This window comes from Agelaius phoeniceus, chromosome 3, assembly GCF_051311805.1.
Source record: "Agelaius phoeniceus isolate bAgePho1 chromosome 3, bAgePho1.hap1, whole genome shotgun sequence".
Taxonomy (NCBI): Eukaryota; Metazoa; Chordata; class Aves; order Passeriformes; family Icteridae; genus Agelaius; species Agelaius phoeniceus.
Genome location: NC_135267.1, coordinates 41,912,348 through 41,934,348, shown reverse-complemented (window position 1 = coordinate 41,934,348; position 22,001 = coordinate 41,912,348). Strand labels below are relative to the sequence as shown.

Here is a 22,001-nt window from a genome sequence, read left to right as displayed (position 1 = left end):
CAGAACTGAGACTGCACCGGATCTAACAGCTTAGCAGGGAGCAAAAGCACTGAAAATAATTTCTGTGGCTTTTCAGAAGCAGGCAGGAAGTACATGACATGTTTCAGGATTGCTGTCACAGGGGCAAAGGCTGCCTTCATGTCAACTTAATGCTGGAGAAGCCTGACCAGGTTTTATTGTTGCCCTCAGCACAGCACAAAGTCTGTGCTGCTCTGCCCAGGTGAGAGGTGGTTATTCATTCACCAAACTTCAAATGCTGCAGGAAAGTCATTTAGCACCTGAGCACATGCACATAAATCAGCAGCCATGTTAAAGAGTATGAGGAGTTTTAAAAAGCACCTTGGCTCCTCCTTGGTGCACAGCAAAGGCAGCACCAGCCTTTGATAAGAGAAGCATAGAAAGCAACAGCTGGTACAGGCATTGAGTTAATTCTTGACTACCAGCTTCAGCCCCAGGACTCCACCTTGAACACAGCTTTCTCCTTCAGCCTGTGGAAGCAGAGAGAAAAGAAAACCAAAGTGTTGTCCCAGTTTTAACAATATATTGCTTCAAGCCATACTTGGGGGAAGCCTCAGACTGAAGGGAAAGAGCGTGGAAAATGCAAGGTGCACCTTCAGGACAAGGTCCCCAGTGCGTGTGTCTTAATGACAGCCTGCTCTTGGCTTTTTTGGCATGTCATTGCTAAGGTTACTCCTGCTGTGTCTTCTGCACTGCAGAAAATAAGGGTGGTCTGCAGAAATGAAGGTCACAGATGGGTAGCAGATATCTCTGACACTTAAAGCCTTCCTTGGTAGATGTGAGTGGTTATGGCAGAGTTAGGTGGAACTACAGCATTACAACACTTTCCCAGAACTTATCAGCTAGAGTATCCTTACAGCTCCCTTTGTCTGCAGGGAAAAGTAGCTCTGCTAAAAGGAATATTTTTTACAAGGGCCAGCTGCTTTGGTGTTGTTCCCACACTGGACAGCCTCGAAACAAAGTGCAAAACCAGTCCCAAGAGAAAATAGTTCTGTCTCTGTGCACAATCCCTGCTGAAAGCAGAGAATCCCCAAAAAGCCTTCTACAGATTTGAACTGAGTTATTCAGGAGAGAGAAAAATGGTTATTTCCATGCATCAATTTCTCCCTGTTACATGAGCAAAAGGTGACAAATCTCCATAATGGCACAACCACCTCATGGCACCCCCTCTTTGACTAGAAAATCATCCCTTATGGTCTCTGCTTTGTCAGTGGCTGAGAACAAAATAACAGAGGCACAGTAGGATGTCCCTGCCACCCAGCTGGTTTATGGCTGACCAGGGCTATTGCAGAAGAGGTGAGGGGTTTATGGATCAAATCAAATCCTGCTTCTTCTTACTCAAGGCAACAAACCATCCTTACTCTGAATGATGGAGAGGAAAGCTTCCAGATGTCCAACTTTTTGACTTCTTGGGAAAATTTTGCCTGTAGGAGCTCATTTTCCCACACAATTAAACTTATGGCCTTTTTAGTTTATGTGTCATCCCCTCTACAAATTTCAGAGGACTGAAGAGAAGGGAAGATGAAAATAGAGTGAATCCCTTAGGCCAGGGAGGAAGCCAAACCATGGTTGTGTGACAGCAACTTTCTTGGCACTCACTTGGATGTGAGGAAGGTCTTCTAGACAGAAAGCAAGAAGTGCTCTAATATTCTTGGCAGTGTTAGGTTCATGGTTGGACTTGATGATCTTAGATACCTTTTCCAACCTAAATAATTCTATGATTCTATGAGTGTAAGAATTTGGCATCTACTACTGCACCCCAGAAAACCTCAGCTCTTCCAGCTGGTAAACTGGCACTCATCCCCATACACAGAGAATATAAAACAGAGCAGCAAAGCCAACCCTTTCTGAGGGTAGATAAGGCTTTCCACACTTTTCTTCTTCCCTCTGTCGTCACGGAATCATAGAATACTTGGAGCTGGAAGGGACCCACAAAGATCACGAGTCCAACTCTGAAATGAATGGCCCATAGAGGGATCAAACTCACAAGCTTGGTGTTATCAGCACCATGCTCTGACCAGCTGAGCCAATCTCAGTCATGATAAAACCAACCCAGTACCTCATATCCATGGCTTTTGTGTTTGACAGTAAGCATATATCTACATATCTCAGCTGAAGAGAGGTTTTTCTTCCTGTCAGGCTGGCTATGTACAAAGGAAAGCTTACCCGGGCCTTTACAGATCTTCATTTTTCTCTTACACTTGCAATATCACAAGTTTCATCACTAAACCATAACCCAAGGCATTTCTTGTGGCATCCAAGCTGCAAATTGGAATGTCAAGTAAAATGAAGACTTATAGGGTTGTAATTCCCCAGGACAAAAGAGGGGCCGCTTCTACAAAGCACTTCTGTCAGCTCCATGGAAATCCTTCCAGCAGGCTTAGCCTATGAACGAGGAATTTACAAGCTGGTGGTGATTAAAAGCCAGAATTGTGAAAATGGCAAGCAGGCCTTGCTTAAAGGGCTAATTTGATCCAAGGCAATAATAGCATATCTAATGGAAAGGCAGTTTGTATTCAATACATCATTCCATCCTCTCTCAAAAATGCAGGGATAAACTCCACCACAATCCTGGATACTCATTCTGATCACAAGTTGCATATCTGTCACTTCACATCAGCACCTATTATCTCTCAGATTCCCTTCCAAGGAACATTTGGGGCCTGGCACATACCTGGTTAACAGTGCAAAAATGGGGAGAAATACAAAACAAATGTCCAGATTCTGCCTTCCTTATATTCAGATCTGGTTTCAGCACTAAATAAAGGAGCAGAATCTGGCCTTGGGGGTCTCAAAGGTACTGCAAGGCAAGGCAGAACCTGAACTGACTCTACCCACTGCTAGTTTCCTTTGCATGTGACTGCGATCATGCAGTGTTCCCCAAATAGAAGTTCATACCTTTTCACCTTCAGAGCTGGCCTATTTCTGCTCTCTGGTATTCAAAAATAAGTTTCTATCCATCCCAGGAAGGAGCCATGCTATAAATATCTCCATGCAAGTTTCCTAAGTCCTAATGTTTCTCACAGAAGGGTGCAGCTCCTTGTCCAGAAGTGACAAGCCTGGCTGGGTTCTGCAGTGCCTTTATTAATGTCCTTGTGCTGCTGTGGCTGCAGAGTAGGAATGGAGACATGGGCAGGAGCAGTAGCATTGCTGTAGCCATGGTGGTCTAGACATCAGCAAGACAAAAGTTAGGAAAATCTCTTCAAACTTAATCAGCACTGGTGAGACCACACCGAGAGCCTTGGGTTCAATTGTGGGCCCCTCACGACAAGAAAGACATTGAGGTGTTGGAGCGTGTCCAGAGAAGGAACACATTGAGGTGTTGGAACGTGTCCAGAAGGGTCTGGAGAACAAGTCTGATGAGGAACCTGGAGAAAAAGAGGCTCAGGGGGAACCTTCTCACTCTCTAGAGCTCCCTGGAAAGAGGTTATAGCAAAGTGGGGCTCTGTTTCTTCTCCCAAGGAAGATGTGACAGGACAAGAGGAAATAGCCTCAAGTGGCACCAGGAGAGGTTTAAATTGTTCATTAGGAAAATTTTCTTCCCTAAAAAGGGGGTCAAACATTGGAACAATACCCAGCAAAGTGGTAGAGTCATCATCCCTGGAAGTGTTCAAAAGACATGTGGATGTCCTGGTTAGGGGCATGGTTTAGTGTTGGACCTGGAAGTGTTAGGTTAATGGTGGGACTCCATAAACTAAAGGGCCCTTTCCAAGCTTAATGATTCCATGCACTTTAATAAACCAGCTCATACAGGAGGAGGGTTTGGTTGTGAAAAGTGCATTACCTCAGTGTTTGTAACTGTGCCTTACATTGGCCCTTCAAAAAATAAGACTCCAGTTTTCTTAAGAACCAGTTGAACTGATGGAAACATTCAGAATCATGTAAGGGGAGAAGGGGCCTGAAGAGATCATGTGTCTTGCCCAGGAATCAGCAGCAAGCCCAGGAGTACAGCAGAAGCCTCTTAACACTATGCAGCAGTGCAATAGTAGACCACACTTTTCTTGCCTGAAAGGAGCTTATTAAAATAAATAAGCAATATAAACACTGTAGAAACAGTGATGCAGGCATGTATGTGATTGTAGCTAGTCCCACTGAGGGGAGAGACCAGCTAACTGCTGCATGGCACCTCCACACTTTGAGACACACTGGTAGTGCTATTTCAGGGATTTCTAAATCACCTCCTTGCTTCAAGCACTTTTCACATGAAGCTAATCCCAGTAGTATCCATGAGCCAGGCCTGCCAAGAGGAATGCAGATCAGAGCAGATGTTCAGGGTGGCTGAGGCTGTTAGACACAACCAAGCCAATAATGAGGAACTTTTATAAGGAACATTAGCCCTACATCCTTGAGATGTGAAGAGATTGAGGGGGCATTTCACACCCCACTTATTTCTCCTGAAAAAAATGTCTTCACCAGCAAACCCTTTCAGAAGCATCAAACCCTCCCACCAACACCTCAGCATGTGCTGCAGTGTCAGAGCCTGTGACTCAGTGACAGCTCCAGAGACTTTGAAATCAGCTGCTGGATTAAAGGGACTGTGTAGAAACACTAGCTTTGGGTAATTCCAAGAAATACAAGCTCTGTGGCTAAAAAAAGATGTTCTCAGACTGTTAAATATTTAACTGCCAGCTGGGGTTACTATGGAGAGAGGTGCCTCTGTTGGTAAAGGACACCAAGGGCAGGATTTAAAGAGCCTGTAAGGAAGAAAAGCAGGTTGGACAAAAATACATGTAAGTGTAAGATGGATGGACAGTCACAAGTTCAAGACCTTTCAGGCTGGTCATTTGATGAACATGGTGACATCTCCTTTGCCTTACATTTTCTGGGTCCTGTACACAGCAGGCAGTTGGCTTTCAAAAGGAGAAGAAGAAATACTGAGAGAGGGAAAAAAATTATTTTGTGAGTCAGCTATAAAAGAACATGAGGAGAGGGAGAAGAGTCAGGTGTCCCTGGGACCTCTTGGCCTCATTTACTTCTTATCTACAAGGGTGAAAACATAAGCAAGGAGAGCTGAGAGTTTCCTCAGCTGTCCAGAAACCACACGGGTGAAGGGCAAGCACGGTGAAGGGAATGTCTGTGGCCAGATAAGAGCTGTGCAGAGAGTCAGATAAAGGTGACATTTCTTATCCAGTTATCAAGCAGTCTGGGAGTTTGACAGCCATGCTATGTGTTTGATATGAAAGGAGGGGACTCCACATCTCCTTCACTCTGGCTGCTCACTTCCAGCTGATAATCTGCCCGGCCTGGGGGAAATACTGCTGCCTTTGGAGGGGCAGAGTATTTTCCTCTGCTAAAAAACCACATATAGCCAAAACCAAAAAATGAAAAAAACGCTTGTACAAACTGCCTCCTAAGTTGATTAAACTGTTGAGCAAGCTTCAAAAAGCACAAGCACAAGCAGTGCCCTACACACATTTAATCCATGAGCTCACCTAGGAAGAATCCCTTTGTTAAGCAGGTGACTACAGCCTGAGCAGGGAGAGGACACACCTCGGCCTTGACAGTGCAGTTTTGTAGGAGTAATTTGTTGATCTCGAAGCATGAAGCTGAGTTACTGAGGGTGTAGGAGGAATAAATGTTCTGCAGGAGCAGCCCAGCTCCATCAGTCCTAATCAGTAATACTTGGTTGCAGACTCTCACCCCTGTTTTTCCTTCCTCGCTGAAAACAGAACAAAAACAAAGCTGCTTTCCACAAGTGACAGCTGTGGAAAATAAAGTGGATTGTTTTGGCCACAGAAATGAGCGAGCACCGTCAGTGACTCAGCTCCCTGTCACCGTCCCCAGTGCAGGTTCGGTGCCGCTGCTGGCGAGAGGCGCTCAGCGAGGGGCAGGAGCTGCAGGGGGCTCAGGACTGTGCTGCACCCTGAGATGGACACAGAGCTGCTCACGGGAGCCCTGCAGTTGTGTTCCCCAGGGCTGTGTCCTGCCCTGCACGTGTCCCTGTGTGCCAGGGGGACAGCCTGCAGCTCCCTCAGCTGTCCCCCAAAGCCACATGTGAGCAGAGGGCGGTGGGGGAGTGGAGTGTGCTATATTTGTGTCTGCAGTGCTCCCCATGACAAAAGATTCATCAGGCACAGGCAGGAGGGCTCCACGTGAAGCGAAAAGAAAGGCTGGAGGTAATACTCAAAATTGATAGTTCTTGCTCATGCATACACAGGGAAATGTTGGGCACGTGCTGCTGCATCACAGGAACCATGAATCTCCCCTAGTGATGCCCAAGAGAAAAACAGGGACTGAAACCTCTCCATAGGAGAAGTTCAGATGAAAATTTTCCATCTGTAAAGGTGGGAGCATTCACCAGACTGCAGTTCTTCTAAGAACATTTAGGAAAGGACCAAAACTGGTGCTTGCCAGGACAGAGGACGTTTGCCTTCTTTCTAAAAATGTCAGACTCATGTATGAAGAGTGGAATGAGGAACAACAGTCATGGGCAGAGACAGGAATGACTGGGAAGTGCACAGGCAAGATGTGAATCCTAGCAACAAACACAACCTTCTCAGCACAGAGGCTTAAATGCTTCCCATTGAGGAACTGATTTGATCCAACATCTCCTCACAGTTTGTACAGACAGGAAAGACCTGTGTTCAGTAATGTAGCAATATGGTTTTCCTATACCAGGGAAAAGGTCCATTAATCTTGGCATATTAATAAACGAGTATCTATTAGCAACAAATAGGCTGGAGATCAGATTCCAAGTGCTAGGAGGTGATGCTCAGAGCAGCTTTCTGATGCCAGAAGTAGAGGCCAGGAGAGGAAAAAACCAAAATCTCATGGACTTCCAGAGAGATTTGGATAATAAGGGACAATCACAGGGAATTAGCATGCCCTGGATGGAGAGAGCTCACAGGCACCCCTGTCTGGGTCCAGGTGGGGTCTGCAGCAAGGATCAGGGCTCTCAGTGCAGCTGCAAATGCCCAAGCAAAGGGGCAGTGCCAGGAACAGCAGGGTCCACTGTGGCTGGGGAGGAGCTTCCAGGCTGATATGCCCAGTGGCTTGGTGGGTGGGCTGGGGAGAGTCCTGACCTCTGTGTCTGCTGCATGGCTGATATCCCATCTGATCCTGTCCTGCCAAAGGGGCAGGGCTGGAGCAGGAGCCACAGCTGGAGCACACTCATCTCTGTCCATCCCAGTGACAACTGGGATGCTGCCAGCACTGCACTTTCACACATGGAAATCAGAATTACGTGGCAAAGCAGAAATCAAGTTCCCCTGGGTGCTTGGCTGCCATTTGGGAGACAAAAGCATTGTGAGCACACCTCAGTTTTTGAGCTGCACAAAGCTGCACAGAAATAGGTGCAAGACCACAAGCCATGGAGTCTCATACCCTACAGGTCAGTGAGGACCCTCCCAGTGCAGGGCACAGCCACAGCACAGGAAAAGCCCTGTCACTGGACAGAGCAAGCTTGGAGAAGGTCCTCTCCTCTGCACTAGCACCTTGGCTCACTCATCTCCTGTCCCATGTGGGTGAGGACTGGATTCTCTGGTCCTTGTCACACCTGTGAAACTCACTCATCATCCCTCAATTTAAATAATGCCCTCAGAGTCCAGCAGGATGGAAAGAGGTCAGTTTTGATCATGCAGGCTTGGTGAGTACCAGTGCAACTGCAGCGTGGTGGGCAGGACAGTCACTGAGACATCCAAGCTGTCCCTCAAAGAAGGGAGACCACTAAACATAGGTCTGCGCAGGAAATAATATGTGAAACGTGACTTTGACCTCCTCCCAACTTTGTGAGTGACAGCTAAACTTTGATGTACAGAACCAGTGTAATTTAGGTTGGAAGGACCTTGGGAGGTCCCCTGGTTAGGGGTGGGCTAACATTGGCATTAGTCCAGGTAAATCACTGGCATTTATTTCTTCAGAATTCACAGGCAGCTTCTGTTTGACCAAACCTCTGCTTGGTGACAAATAACACACACAAAAGACAAGCAAAGAAAAAGACAAACAACAATCCTGGCTCCCACCATGGGCTGAGCTTTGTATTCAGTGCTCTGCTCCCCTCGGACACAGCCCCACCTCTGGGTGAAAGGGCTTTGGCTCACAGGGAAAAGAAGGGGTTAACAAAGCCCTCAGCAAATGAAGCACCATTAGAAAAAGCTGGACTGCTACTTTCTAGGATCTACAACCTTCAGCCAAGGGACTCAGCTTGCTGGGAATTGTTCCCAGAGTGCCACGGTAGCCCAGACAGTGTGACTGAGTGCTGGCATGATGCCTGTCACGCTGTGAGAGAACTTCTAATCCTGGATATTGGGTTTGGGGTTTTTTTGGTTGATAGTTTTGTTGGATTTTTTTCTTGCCTTTTTCTTGCTATTAGTTATTTTTATAGCATTATTTTCAAGCACAACAGGAATTGTCTAATTGGAGTTGTTTTATTAAAAAAGGCTGAAAAGCTTCATGAGAGACATCAGGAAATTCTGCAAGACATTCATCAAAGCCGCAAATTCTGGAAAATTTAAATCCTGCCACTATTATGGATGAAATCCCATGAACATAACTATGTGCACATGGTTTTGCAGACCTACCTTTTGTCCACAAAAATGTCCCCCATCTGTGCTGCCCACGGTGTTGCTGAGACACCTTGATAACCCTATTTGCAACAGTTCCTTCACCCAGAAAACCTCAAAGGAATACACTGTCCAACAAATGTTTCGGGACAGGGAAGCAGTCTACACTCAACCTTTACTTGAAATTCCTTCAGTGTGAGGGCAGTAGGTTTGAGAAGCTGGTGACTGAAGGCTGGGTATGGCCCCAGCTCACTGCAGAGCATGCAGTGATGCTCAGTGCCACCCAGCAGTGGTGCCAAGAGCTGAGTCATGGCCTTCCAACCAGGGCTGGAAGGGCCCACCAGTCTCCCCTGTTCATTTAATCCAAAAATGCAACGATTTTTGCCATGTGAGCACCTTCTGGGTTTCTTTTCTTCCTTTGTCAACTTTTAAAGCACAGCCACAGGATTGGCTTGCAGAATTAACATGTAAGAATGCATATTTTTCTTGGGTTTTTTAAAACCATTCATGCACAGACTTAACACAGTCTGTTAAGTGGAAGAGCTGCAAGTTCTGAGACCAGTGTGTGACTGCTTTATGAAATAGTCATTTGGGAATGCCTAATAAACAATTGGTTTTAATTTTAAACATCTGTATCTATAACAATAGGAGCAGCTGACGTGGCCCTCCCTGGTCCCAGGCTCTGGCTTTAGTTGGGTAGGGACTGGCTGCAGCCTGAAAGCGATCTCGTCTGGCCCTGCTGCTTCTCATGCTGTAATTCTAGCCCTCTGCAGCTCGTCCTGGCTGATTTTCCCCTGAAACTTGATCTTTACACAGATCAAAGGAGCAAAAGGAGAAACAAGAAACTTTTGCAGTGAAATTTCAGCCATGGCAGCTTGAGCTGTGTCTCCAGCTCAATCCCGGCCACCGGCTGCTGCCTGTGGAGTGTGCTGCTGTGTCCAGCCTCTTGGCCTCATCCTGCCAGCAGAGCTTGCCACAGCACAGTCCTGTTTGGAGAAAAGGAACCTGCAAAAGGGAAACCTTGCCCCTAATCACATGAGGAGTTTTACCAGCGCAACAAAAATCATGCTGACATGGAATGACTCTGCTGATAAACTGACCTTCTGAGACAAACCAGAATAATCCCAAAATTTAACAAGGGTTTCAGGAGATTAACATCACCAGCAGAGTGAATCAATGCATTATTTATAATTTGTCTGCTATATGGTATTAGGGAGACCATCTCCCTGCGAGGTGACTGTGCACCAGCCCCCCAGCCCTTAGAGACAGGGTGTCCCCTGGCAGGAGGGGGCTGGCACCAAACACACCCACCCTCAGCTACCTGAGGGCATCTGCCCTGGGCCCTCCACAGCATTTGCACACCTTCTGCATGGTGTTGGCAGCAGTCAGCTAGGGAAGAAACCTTCCTTCCATGGGCATTTCTGCAGGGTGTGCAGAGAAATGGGGGTCCCTAAACCTGCCAGGTACCTGCACCCAGCTCAGGGGCCCAGCATAGACTCCTTTAAATGACTGTGGTCATTAGTTTCTTGTGATCAGATGGAAGAAATATGTCTGGCATATTCCTTTGCCTAGTTTGTGAGATGTAAAATTACAGAAGTTTAGGTTTCAAATACATGCTTAGGCTAAGGAGAGTAAAAAGTGGCTGGAACCAATGTCTTAGAGTACAAATTACAACTGCTACAGTAATGCCAAAGAGTGCAAGTGAAACATCCTGCCATCCTTACTTAGCTGCTTCCCTGGAATGATGAAGAATTAAGAGCATTTCTAGATGAAAAATGTGCAGAGGAATGGCTTTTTATTAAACCCAGAGGTACCGCTGGAAAAGACAGAGAATCCCTCCGGAATCAAAGCCCTCCTTTCAGTCTGAAATCTTCCCGGATGAATATAGGCTGGGAACACTTGCTCTGAATTTCGCACATTTCACACGATGGTGTTAGATCTGAGCCCACCCAAGAGGAGAGGCCACCGGTGTCTGGGAGCCAAGGCTGTTAGCAAAGAGCTCAGGCATTAGGCACACCTTCGCTAAATTCCTGGCTGCAAGATAATTACTGCAATTTGCTTTCCCTGTCACCACTTTACTGGTGTGTGTGTCTGTGTGCCTTCTTCCAGCCTCTCATTTCAGTAATCGTTGGGAGTGTTTTGAGTGAAATGCAGCAATCACTGCCAATGCAAAGTGTTCTGTCACCATCAAGAAGGAATGAGCTCCCCAGCTGAAGGACACCTTGTTTGGGAGCACTTCCATAGAGAGACACATCCTCCTGCCCATCGCCTCACCGTGGGAAGGTGTGCTGGTACACGGTGCCTTGACATGAGCTTTCTCCCGTCCAGTTCCCTTGTGCCTCCAGATGCCAACATTTTACTGTCCCTCCAAGATGACTGTCAGAGAAAATGGAAATTAATTGTGAGTACTTTTAGGAAGCAGTATTTAGAAATTTGGAGTTTCTTTCAGACACTCGTGGTTGATTGGTTTAAACCCCCCAAAAAAGATAGATATCTATCTTTGTCTTTCTGATGTTCTTACACTTGCACACCAGGCAGTGATTTTCCTCAAAAATTTCCAAGCTGATCATTTGTCAAAAATACAACAAGTGTCCAGATACTCTTGTAAGAACCTTGAAAGCAAAAGCCTGGATTTTCATATTTTTATACATTGACACAAGTAGTGTGACTACATCTAGCTTTGTACACACCTTATGAAAAACCCCTGGTGTAAAACTCACTCTGTTTTCACCAGATGAGAAAGTTTCCTGTCAGCAGGAAGGGTCGGGCTGCTGCCATCAGACGCCAGAGAACCCAGAGAAGTGGGGCCGGATGCTGCCGTCCCGACTTGTGCTGCTGCGCCCAGGGGGAAGAGCCCCACAGAGCAAGGGCTGTAGGGTCAAACTTGGCGGTATAAAAGCCCCGCTGCACAAAAGCTTAGGAGCAGAGGAAAGGCTCTTCCAGAGAGCCCTGGCAGATCCTGCCTCCCACTTCCCCATGCCCTGGGCCCTCTCCAGGCCCTGGGGGCTCCCCACTGCCACCGCCACCCTCCTGTCCCTGCAGCCGGGAGGGAAGGGGACATTCGCATGCAAATGAGGGTAATTTCCCACCAGGAAACCCCCTTTGTTTCCAAATCCATATTTACAGCCCTGCCAGAGCAAGCTTTGAATGCAGAAGCGGATGACTGACCTAAAAACAACGGAACTAAGCATTTAGCATAAAATCCCACCCACTGGTCCCCTTTACTGGAAAGCAAGATTTAGCAACACAGACAAAACCCACACAGACTGGCAAGTGAGGAGAGAAATGTACGCCTTGAGTTAGTTGGTGCTGTAGGCACGGTCTAATGCTCTTACTCTGCAGCTCCAGTTCAGTGCAAGGTATCACACCAGTGCCCCCGGCTCCGACCGCCCTCTAACAACCCCACCTTTTAGCACCAGTTTGATGATCGTGGAAGGAATGCAGACATGCCCGCAGCTGTGATTACACCAAACGGTAAAAACTTCTGGGTTATGGATGGATAATACACTGCTGGCACATACACCTCTCACAGGGGACTTTCAGAGCCTCTCACTTCATGGCCCCCCCTATGACAGAACTGGATAGAGGTCTGTCTGTCCTGTGCAGTGTGCATGGCCACAAAACTGAATTTTGTACCTGTCTGCTACTTTTCACAGACTGTGGCTTACCACTGGCTTACCACCCAGTTACTGTGGCCACCGTGATCAAGCCCGAAGAAAATTTGCTCTCAACAAAAAACTGGACAAATTCAAGGCAGGAAGAGGAAAGTGCAACTCATTCTTTCCTCTAGTAGCATTGAAGAAAATGTCCACCCATTACATCAGGCTACTCAAATCAAGCACTTAAAAACATAGAGTCATGGAAACATAGGGTGGTTTGTGTTGAAAAGGATCTTAAACATCATCTAGTTCTGCAGCCAAGGAATAAAATCTGGGACTGAAATACTGTTAGTAACACTGATTCGAGTAAAACACTTGTGGAGTCCCTTAGAGTAAATTTTTTTATTTCTTTTACTGCAGGGGTTTGTGTCAATTCTTTACTTGATGCCTTGAGAGGCTACCTAGAACAGAGGCTGGACAGTGTTATGGGAATAAAGTAGGCATTTATTAAAAGGCCTTCAAAGGATGCACCTTGGGCAGTACAAGAGCCTGGCCGTGGCTCCACCCAAGATGGATGATGGGTCACAGGTTTTCACACTTTTATAAGTTCTGGTCCATTTACATATTGGGGTCAATTGTCCAATTACAGCTTCAGGTTATGCAGTCCCATTCTCCCAGGTTGCTCTCCTCAATTCGCTGTTGTTGATACTTTTTGGGCCTGAAGTTGCAATGGTGTCCTTGGTTCTTGGGCTGGAAAAGGATTGTTTTGTCTGACTAAACTCTGAGGAGAACTTCTAACACTTTACATGAAGTTCAGAGTTATTTATATACTAATGCAGTACAGAATCTGGAAAATATGAAAGCTAAAACTTAAGGCATCATACTGAGTTGCTAAAAAAGATTTGTAACCCATCCAACATAATGTAAGGCAAATGGAGCTAAACTAATTTATTGTTGCAAATCCAGAAAGCCATTAAGAGGACATTGCTTTAAAGTCTGCAATTGCACTTGTGCAACCCTCCTGGAGTGTGTGGAGTTATGTGAGGGTTAAAAAAAACTAGCAAGCATAAAGAGCCTAATTCCAATGCATAACAAGTGCTTCAACAAATATTCTGCCAAAAGTACCAAGGAGATTTAATGACTTCTTTCTCTCACCAAAGATGACTTATTCTGTATTTGACATACCCTATGGAGTGTGCTTTCCACACAGAGATCCTCTATTTGATCATGCAAGGGCTACTTACAGCTGCTGTGGGTAAAAAGTGAAAAGAAGAGCAAAAGGTGGTTCTGACCTTCCCTGGGTGGCTTCATCTTCAGTCTGCCCTGACAAGACACCCTCACACTGCCAGAGGGTTCAGCCTGGGAACCTTGTGGGAGGGCACAAGTGGTTTCCTCTCTTAAATAGAGAATGATGGAGATGATGAGTGAGCCTTTCAGCAAGGTGCCTCTGCATTTCCAGAGTTTGCTGCTAAGGAAGTGACAGCACCATCACAGGGTTCTGGCTTGCATAAGAACTTTAATAGAAGCTGAACTCATCTTGAACAGAATCAGGGAAGGTACAACCTTCCTCAACTTACTCATCTGTGTAGTGTGTGGACACAGCTGGCAAAAGCCTCCGTGCCCAGCAGTGTGCACGGGGACTGTGAGGTGAGTCAATGCTTGCTTGACCTTTCTTTGATGCTCTGACTTGCTCAGCATCTCTGCTTCTCCTGCCAAAAGGTTACAGCAGGCAGAGGGGGATCAGATGAATATGAATTAGGGGGCCAGATGAAGATAAGCAAGGGGAGGTCCAGATGAAACCAATCCTCTGTCTGAATACAGGATGTAGGTTGTCAGACACCTGTCCTGAGCTCAGGTGCCTGCCTGGCCCCAGTGGTGCAAGAGCCTCTGGGTACACTTGGGGGGATGCAGCTGTGGGGTGGAGTTGGTCAGTGTGACATCCCTCTGCTGTGGAGTGACAGCCTGGTCCTGTCTGGGTGTCAGATGGAGGTGGTCAGTGTGACACTCACATTGTGAGGTGTCAGATGGAGGTGGTCAGTGTGACACTCTCACATTGTGGGGTGTCAGATGGAGGTGGTCAGTGTGACACTCTCATGCTGTGGGGTGTCAGATGGAGGTGGTCAGTGTGACACTCTCACATTGTGGGGTGTCAGATGGAGTTGGTCAGTGTGACACTCTCACATTGTGGGGTGTCAGATGGAGGTGGTCAGTGTGACACTCTCACAATGTGGGGTGTCAGCCTGGCCCTGTCTGGGTGTCAGATGGAGGTGGTCAGTGTGACACTCTCACATTGTGGGGTGTCGCCCTGGCCTTGTCTGGGTGTTTGAGTCATGAAGGGTGGGATTTGCCACACCTTATGTTTCCCCTCCACCAAAGCAAGCCCAGCAATGTGACACAAAGTAAAGGAGTTCTGTCAGAGCTCTGATCCCACCATCTGACCCCAATGGGTGGACGCCCACAGTGATCTCATCCCCATGCCTTACTCAGCGTCACGGGTAGCAGAGAAAGGTCATGCTCGGCTAAAACCAAAATGTGCTCTCTTGCAGCTTTTCCCCCTTGGGCCAGAGGCTGTATCCCTGACTTAGGCAAAGATCCAATTGGAAATAATGAATGTAATTACCTTGTAAGCACCTCAGTGGAAAATATTGGTATAGTTAATTATACAGGGATGCAATCCTAACCCATTTCCCAGTGTTTAAAATACAAATATTAATGTTTCTCCTTTGGGGTTTTGAGAAGATTAGTTATTGCTGCAGTCTAACTGAATTGATAAGGTTTTCAGCTATTGCAATCATTTTAATGAGGTTTCCAGTGGAGGTTTAACATCAATGGCTGGCATCACATGTAAGAGTGTTACTCTGCACAGAGCTGGGGATTTGAGTGCCTCTGCAAGAATGAGGGCCCCTTTGGTCATGGCCCTTTAAGCATCCAAAACTGAGATCTCTTTCAAAAGAAGTTTGATTTTAGTGTTCTCAAATTGAAGATAAGAAACTCACACACTGACTATCCAGAGAACTGAAATTTAAATTTGAATATCAGGAGAATTGAGAAGGATATCCAAAACCTAGGACTTCAGTACCTTTCAAGAAATCCTGATTAAATTGCCTATGTGAAAATGAGTCTGTCTTTTGTTAAGGATCATAGGAAACAGTGTAATAAACTCACAGCATGGACTGCGCATGTACTCCAGTATTTTCACATTAAGGCTGATTGACTTTGCAGGTGTTGAACAAGGAACCTGTTATTTCTATGTCAGTCTGCCTGAAAAGGCCCATCACTTTCAGCCCTTTGTGAGTAAATGAGCAAAAGACACTCCTTGTGTTTCCCTTGCTTTGGTATTTGTTAACATTTGTTAACATTTCTGAACTATATGTACCCTAGCAGATATTTATAGTCAAAACCAGAAAAAGCTCAACTCTCTTCTCACAGCTCTGCAAAAGTAGTAGAGAAGATAATGAAAATAGAAACCTGTCCTGCAATTTCCCTTGAAGGTATCCAAGGAAGCTTTTCCAGAGAAAAAAAAAATAGGAGACATCAGCACTTTGGGCACAGGTCATATTGTTCAGCAACAATCACATTTTGCATGAGGCCACCTCTTCCTGCCAGGAGGCAAAGCCACAGGCAGCAGCACAGGGCCTTGGGCACCTGCCCAGGCATGAGGAGGGAAGGGACAGACACAATGCCCTGCTGGGGATCCCTGACACGGAGAGGCCCAGAGTTCTCAGGTTGCCACGGGAATTAATGAGGCCAGCAATTGGGAAATCCATCCAGGCAGCTCTGGAGACTCCTGGTTCAACAGAGAGCAGTGCTTGCCCCCATGCCCTGCTGCAGCAAGTGGGGCCGTGCACTTCAAGCAAAGGGGAGACCACTAATAAAAACTGCTTTTATCTAAATACTTCCTTGGAAAATAATCCTTACAGCTGGTGCTGCTTTTCAGTTTTGTGCCTGTTCTGCTGCACCAGCAGCTCACTGGGAGCCCAAGCACAAGCCACAGAGGCTGCCCGTGCTCAAGGCAACAAGGATGGATTAGTCACCACCGTGACTTTTGAGTACATTTCCATATGCCACACACAGGAAAAAAAAACACTAAGGAAGCAGCTCCCCCAAAGGGAACTAAAACCACCATCCTCTAAAAGCTGCCAGACAGGTATTTCAGCCAGTGGAAAAAAGCCAAATAAACGAATGTGTAGGCAAGAAGCAAACTCTGGTCTAGTTCAACTCTATCCAGGGGTACTGCTGCAACCAGAGGACCATCTCCATGAATCACAACACTGCTCTCACAAGTGTCAGCATAGAATCTTTTAATACTTTACATAAAAAACTGCATACACTATAGTTTTATGTAAACATCATATACATCTCAGTTTTTGCCATGTCAGTTTATTAAAAACAGTCTCAGTACCACTGTTGAGGGAAGAGGGAGAAAAGTAAACAAACATAAATGGATACATTTGTTCTCTGAACCAGAGAAACAGAAAATTATTTTCACCCAGGTTGACCACCTTGTGAAAATAAGTTTTAAATAAACCTTGATTCTTTAAACTGCTCTTTAGTACTAAAGTCTGATGTACTCACTGCATAAGTAACAGTGCTTTCACACATTTTTTTTCCAAGGCAAAAATATACAGTGGTTTTATTTTGTCTTGTATTGAAATCAGTTTTAAACAAGACCCAGATGAGGTTACTGAGTAAGAATGCTTCCAATGCTACAGTGTTGTATGCAGATGATGAGTGCATTGAGTGTTTAATTTAAACATAAAAAAATCCACCGAGTTGTGCAAAGTAACATCTTTTGAAAATAAACTTTTAAATAAATCCAAATCAACACACTTGCAGGAGACAACATTAAAAGTAAGGAGCAGGCACCAAAATCATAATATGGCAATATCATCCCCTTGCTCACCCTGCCTCATCTGTCAGGAGGTGGATATCCAGCAAGCAGGACAGTTCAGCTTTACTTTCTGGCCTGGTGGCTTCTGCAGCTGGAGTCAGTTCATGGCTCCTGTTATCAGCAGGCATCAGTCACTCAGGGCAAGTTCCTTTGCACAACACAAGTCCCACCTGGGCACCCCCTCCCCACCTCACTTTAAGTAAGCACCCCCTGCACTACCCCAGTTTGCACAAGACAAAAAAAGGTAACATATATACAGGCTTCGCTTGGGATGACCCTCCCCTCCCCTCCCAGTCTCGGTCTTCAGGGCACTAATTTCCACAGCAGGTCAGGCTCAGGCTGAAACATGTGAGGGAGAAGCAAGGATGCCGCAGGCAGCCCGGGAGAGGCAGCCCCTTTCCCCAGCTCGCCTGGGTGGAGGCACATGCAGGCAGGAGGCAGAAGTCCCTTCGAGCATCTCCGCTCCGCCGCCCTCCTCTTGCAAAAGAGAGGAGGCTGCCCGGGAGCAGGGAGCAGCAGGTGTTGGCAAAGGGGCAGAACCGGGTGCAACGATCGCTCAGTCCAGTCTCAGCAGCTTTTTGTTGTTGAGTCCACGACTAACTCGCAGGGGTCAGTGGTAGGAGAAAGCTTCTCCCCACTTTTTTCCCAAGACTCAGGGCATGCAATCCCCCCCTCCCTCCGTCCCCACGGCTGAGCAAGCACAACCCTTTTTGGCCAAGGCTCAAGGAGCGTGCTCCCTCCCTCAGCCCCCACCCCATGCACAGCCAGTCCCTAGCGGAGGGGACGGGCAGATGCCGTGTGCGTGTACAACCCAGCTCCTCTCCACCTGCCAACAGGTGACCCAGGCGCTGTGCCCAGCGCCGCGCTCCAGACACGCCCTATAGCACTTTGCAGCAGTTGATGCAGCCGTTCTGGGTGCCGTAGCGCTTCTGCAGGGCTGCCCGGGTGGCAGTCTCGAAGACCTCCCGGACACCCTCCTTGGTCTTGGCCGAGCACTCCAGGTAGTCGTAGGCCTGGATGCGAATGGCCATGGCCCGGCCGTCCTCGGTGCGCACCGGCTCCTGCTTCATGCGGGCCAGCTCGTTCCGAACGTGCTCGTCGTTCCGCAGGTCCTTCTTGTTGGCCACCAGGATGATGGGGACGTTGGGGCAGAAGTGCTTGACTTCGGGCACCCACTTCTCCGGGATGTTCTCCAGCGAGTCCGGGCTGTCCACAGAGAAGCACATGAGGATGACATCGGTGTCCGGGTAGGAAAGGGGACGCAGGCGGTCGTAGTCCTCCTGGCCGGCCGTGTCCCACAGGGCCAGCTCCACCTGCTTGCCGTCCACCTCGATGTCCGCCACGTAGTTCTCGAAGACGGTGGGCACGTAGACCTCGGGGAACTCGTCCTTGCTGAAGACGATGAGGAGGCAAGTCTTGCCACAGGCACCGTCCCCCACCACCACCAGTTTCTTGCGGATGGCAGCCATGGCCAGGCTCGCCAAGCTGGCCTTGCCGTGCAGCAGGACGATGGCAGCGCCCTCCTCCCCGCGGCCGCCGCCTCCCGCTCCCTCTCGCTTCTCACAGGGCACCGTGGCGAGCCGGCCCGCGCAGGCAGGCGGGCGCACCCTGCTCTCTTTGCTCACCGGCACCGCGCCGCCGTCCCCTGCCTCGCGGGAGCGCTACGGCCACAGGGCAGCGTCGCTGGCCCCAGAGCCCTGCGGTGGAAGTGGTGCCGCCGGTTCTCGCCTCACGACAAAAACGCACACAACACCAGCTCCGCACACCCACTGCCGCAAGCTGCGGCCCGGCGCCGCTATTTAAAGGCGCTCGCGACTTTCTTAATATAGCTGGCCAATGGGAAGGCAAGGAGTGAGGTCATCCCCGGCGGAGAGCGCTGCGATTGGCGGGTGGCCGGGGGCGGGAGGCGGGGCCGAGGCGGGCGGGGCAGCGGCCGGGCCGGGGCGGCGGGCCCAGGGTCGCGGCGGGGGCGGCCGGGAGCTCCCTGCCCCCGGTCTGAGCCCTCCGGCCCCGGGGGATCCCGGCTCGGCGCCAGGACAGGGCAGGACCGGTCCCCGCCGCAGTCTCGCCGCTCGGGATGGCCGGTGTGAAGAGGCTGGGCGGGCACCAGAGAGGAACGGGAGGCGCCGCTGCGTCCCTGGTGCTGCTTTTAAAGCCCGGGCAAAGTGAACAGAGAGTATTGCAGGCGGTTGAATAAAATGAAATGAAAGCGTCCGCTGGGTGCTACTGGAAAAGCTCTCGACTCCCTTCCTTAAAAAAATCATCATGTTCACCTCTCGCCAGCTCTTGGCCAAAAGGGAGCGGAGTAATTGTAAACCGGGAGAAGCAGGCTTCAGTTCAGGCTTGAAATGAACTGGTCATGGGTCTCGGTTTACAGGGATATCGGAAGTCACAGCAATGATAAAATGAACGCGGAAAATAAAGGGGCGCAAAGCGCTGCCGTGCGGGGTTACTGGGAGGGCAGGGTCGAGTCCCTCCACGGGAGGAGCTGGCAGGGCTGAGCTGGCAGGGCTGAGCTGAGCTGGGCTGGGCTGGGCTGGGGCGGGCCGGGCCGGGCCGGGCCGGCCGCAGTGCCGGGGGACACACGGACACTGCGGGCAGCGACGCGCTCGGTCCCTGGTGCAGCTGTCGCTGCTCAGCCGGGTGTCCCAAACTTCTTCCCTGCGAGCTTTCCCACGAGCCATGTCCTGCGGCTAGTGCCTCTCAGGGCTGGATTCAAAGTGTCTCGTTTTCCTAGCCAGCACTGGCTTTAGTGAATAGAACAAAAACGAGTGGTTTGTACAATACTGTTGTAAAATTGTATTTTGAAATACCCAATTGGAGAGTGAATGCATCACTGAGTACATCAAATTGCCTGACAAGTTACTTGCAGCAGACTGTTACAGAGGGACGTGTGTCAATAGGGCAAAATGTTCATTTAATCCTAGACATTGAAATAAAATTCATTTTCTGTTAGATTTTTGTAATATCTGTTACTCCCAGTCAAAAGAGCACGTCCCCAGATGCTGACGGATGAATTTGTACCTTGATCTTACAGGGGTTTGCACAGCATATTTTATGTGAACATGACAAATTCAAACTGACTTTTTAAAGAATCCAGCAATAAAGTGTAGACATAGACATGGATGTTCTTCTGCCCCTGTGGCCTTCGAGCGGGCCAAATTTCTGGCGTGCATCATCCCTTTAAATCCTGTCACTGCTCACAGGCTTCAATTCTTCACAAAACTGTGTGGAAATCATCCCCATGCTGCCGTGTCCTCTGGCAGTGGTACACTGGCAGCTTGTAGCTATCTTCCCCCCAGTGCCAAGCAGGTTGGTGCCGCTCGGGGAGGCGGACAGAGGGAATTTGCCGTGCATTCCCCCCGTTCCATGGACGCCCCACGGACCCGCCGCTCCCGCGCCGCCCTCGGCCGCGCCGACCGCGCTCACCGCGGGGCCACAGCGCCCTCTCGCGGCCGCGCTGCGCCCTGCTCCGCCCTGCGCCTGCTCCGTGCGGCCCCGCAGCTGGAATAACCCACAGCTGGAATAACCCACAGCTGGAATAATCCGCAGCTGGAATAACCCACAGCTGGAATAACCCACAGCTGGAATAATCCACAGCTGGAATAACTCATGGCTGGAAAACCCCACAGCTGCAAAAATCCACCACTGCAAAAATCCACAGCTGGAAAAACCCACAGCTGCAAAAATCCACCACTGCAAAAATCCTCCTCTGCGGCAGCAGCAGGAGAAGCTGCGACTGCTTCATCTGGCTTGAGAGGTGCTGCTTAAATTTACTTCTGATTCCGCTTGTATTTGACTTTTGAATCACGCCTGGGTGTTTCGTTTTGTCTTTTCAGGAGCAAAACGTTTTGTTAGATAAAAAAAGGAATAATGCAAATGACCAGTTACTTTGATAGACTCATCTGTGCTGTGCCACGGAAGGCAGGTAAATAAGCAGCTTATTCATTTCAAAGCACACGGCTCAGTTGTTGCCCAGAGTGCTGCTGGCAATTACCGTGTGCCTCAAGTGTCCCACATTCATACTGCTTAACTCTTTAAAGGCTTCAAAGCAGGGTGACCTCATCCAAATTGTCTGGTGGTTCCAGCTTTCAAATTGTGCAAAGGAATTGCTCCACAAATGTCCAGCTAACCCAAGTTAAATCCATAGCATGATTTTTTTCTTGTAAATGAGCAGTACACATATATTTGCAGCAACCAGTTATGGTCTGAGCCCTAACTGCTTCATTTTCAAGTGAAGTCTCACATCTCTGGTCTTCCCCACATTTGCACTGAAAGCAAAGTGCCTGATGTTTCATCTCTCACCTTGCAAGACAGACTTCAGCAAAGGCTATGTAACTCCTTGACCAAGGGTTTCAAATGCTTTGTAAGTCTTTTTTTCCAGAAACTTTATATGATGAGACTCAGCCCTGGGACCAACTCAGGTGGGATCACACTTATTTCACTGTTGTGGAGTACACTCCAGCAACAGCCTCTGTGGGGAACATCTAAGTCACGGTGGTTATTACACATCTGTAATTAGTGAATGTATCCAGCTCATGTATTTTAGGGCTGAATTTTAACTTATGTTGCAGCTTTTAAATTTTCTGCGTGAATCTCCATGATATGCTGAACTATACTTCTTTAAGCAGCCTGAATCTTCTCTTCTGGTTTTCCAAAAATGTGCACTCTCTAAGTACAGCAGTAGTTCTGCTGCACCACATACATCTGTATGATTGATGAAGAAAGCATGAAGTAGGAGAAGGAAGACTCCACTTATTTGCTTTTATTGCTTGTGCTCATGGTTTTGAGATTAAAACTCAGATTTTGTTGGTTTTTTTTTTTATTATTTAATTCAAGTGGTATTTTTTTGTTGAGAAGACAATTCCTGTCAATTACTGGAGATTGTTTCCAGATTATATTCCCCCCCTGCTCCTTTTCTAAGCAGATTTTCTAAAGGGCATGTCTGTAACTCAGATAATTTGTGTTCAAGCATAAATCTGTACCAAAAGC

The 22,001-nt window shown here is 48.1% G+C and overlaps 1 protein-coding gene across 1 annotated transcript; it reads right to left on the bottom strand.

Moving 5' to 3' along the window:
- Positions 1-16,402: 16,402 nt before the first annotated feature.
- RHOB (ras homolog family member B) lies at positions 16,403-18,809 on the bottom strand. The gene has a single exon (XM_054629350.2). The coding sequence runs from the start codon at positions 18,476-18,478 to the stop codon at positions 17,888-17,890; it is 591 nt and encodes a 196-aa protein (XP_054485325.1). The 5' UTR covers positions 18,479-18,809; the 3' UTR covers positions 16,403-17,887.
- Positions 18,810-22,001: the final 3,192 nt, after the last annotated feature.

What these genes read in the sequence shown, in the direction of transcription:
- RHOB (XM_054629350.2), bottom strand. Translation starts at nt 18,478, where the DNA reads ATGGCTGCCATCCGCAAGAAACTGGTGGTGGTGGGGGACGGTGCCTGT.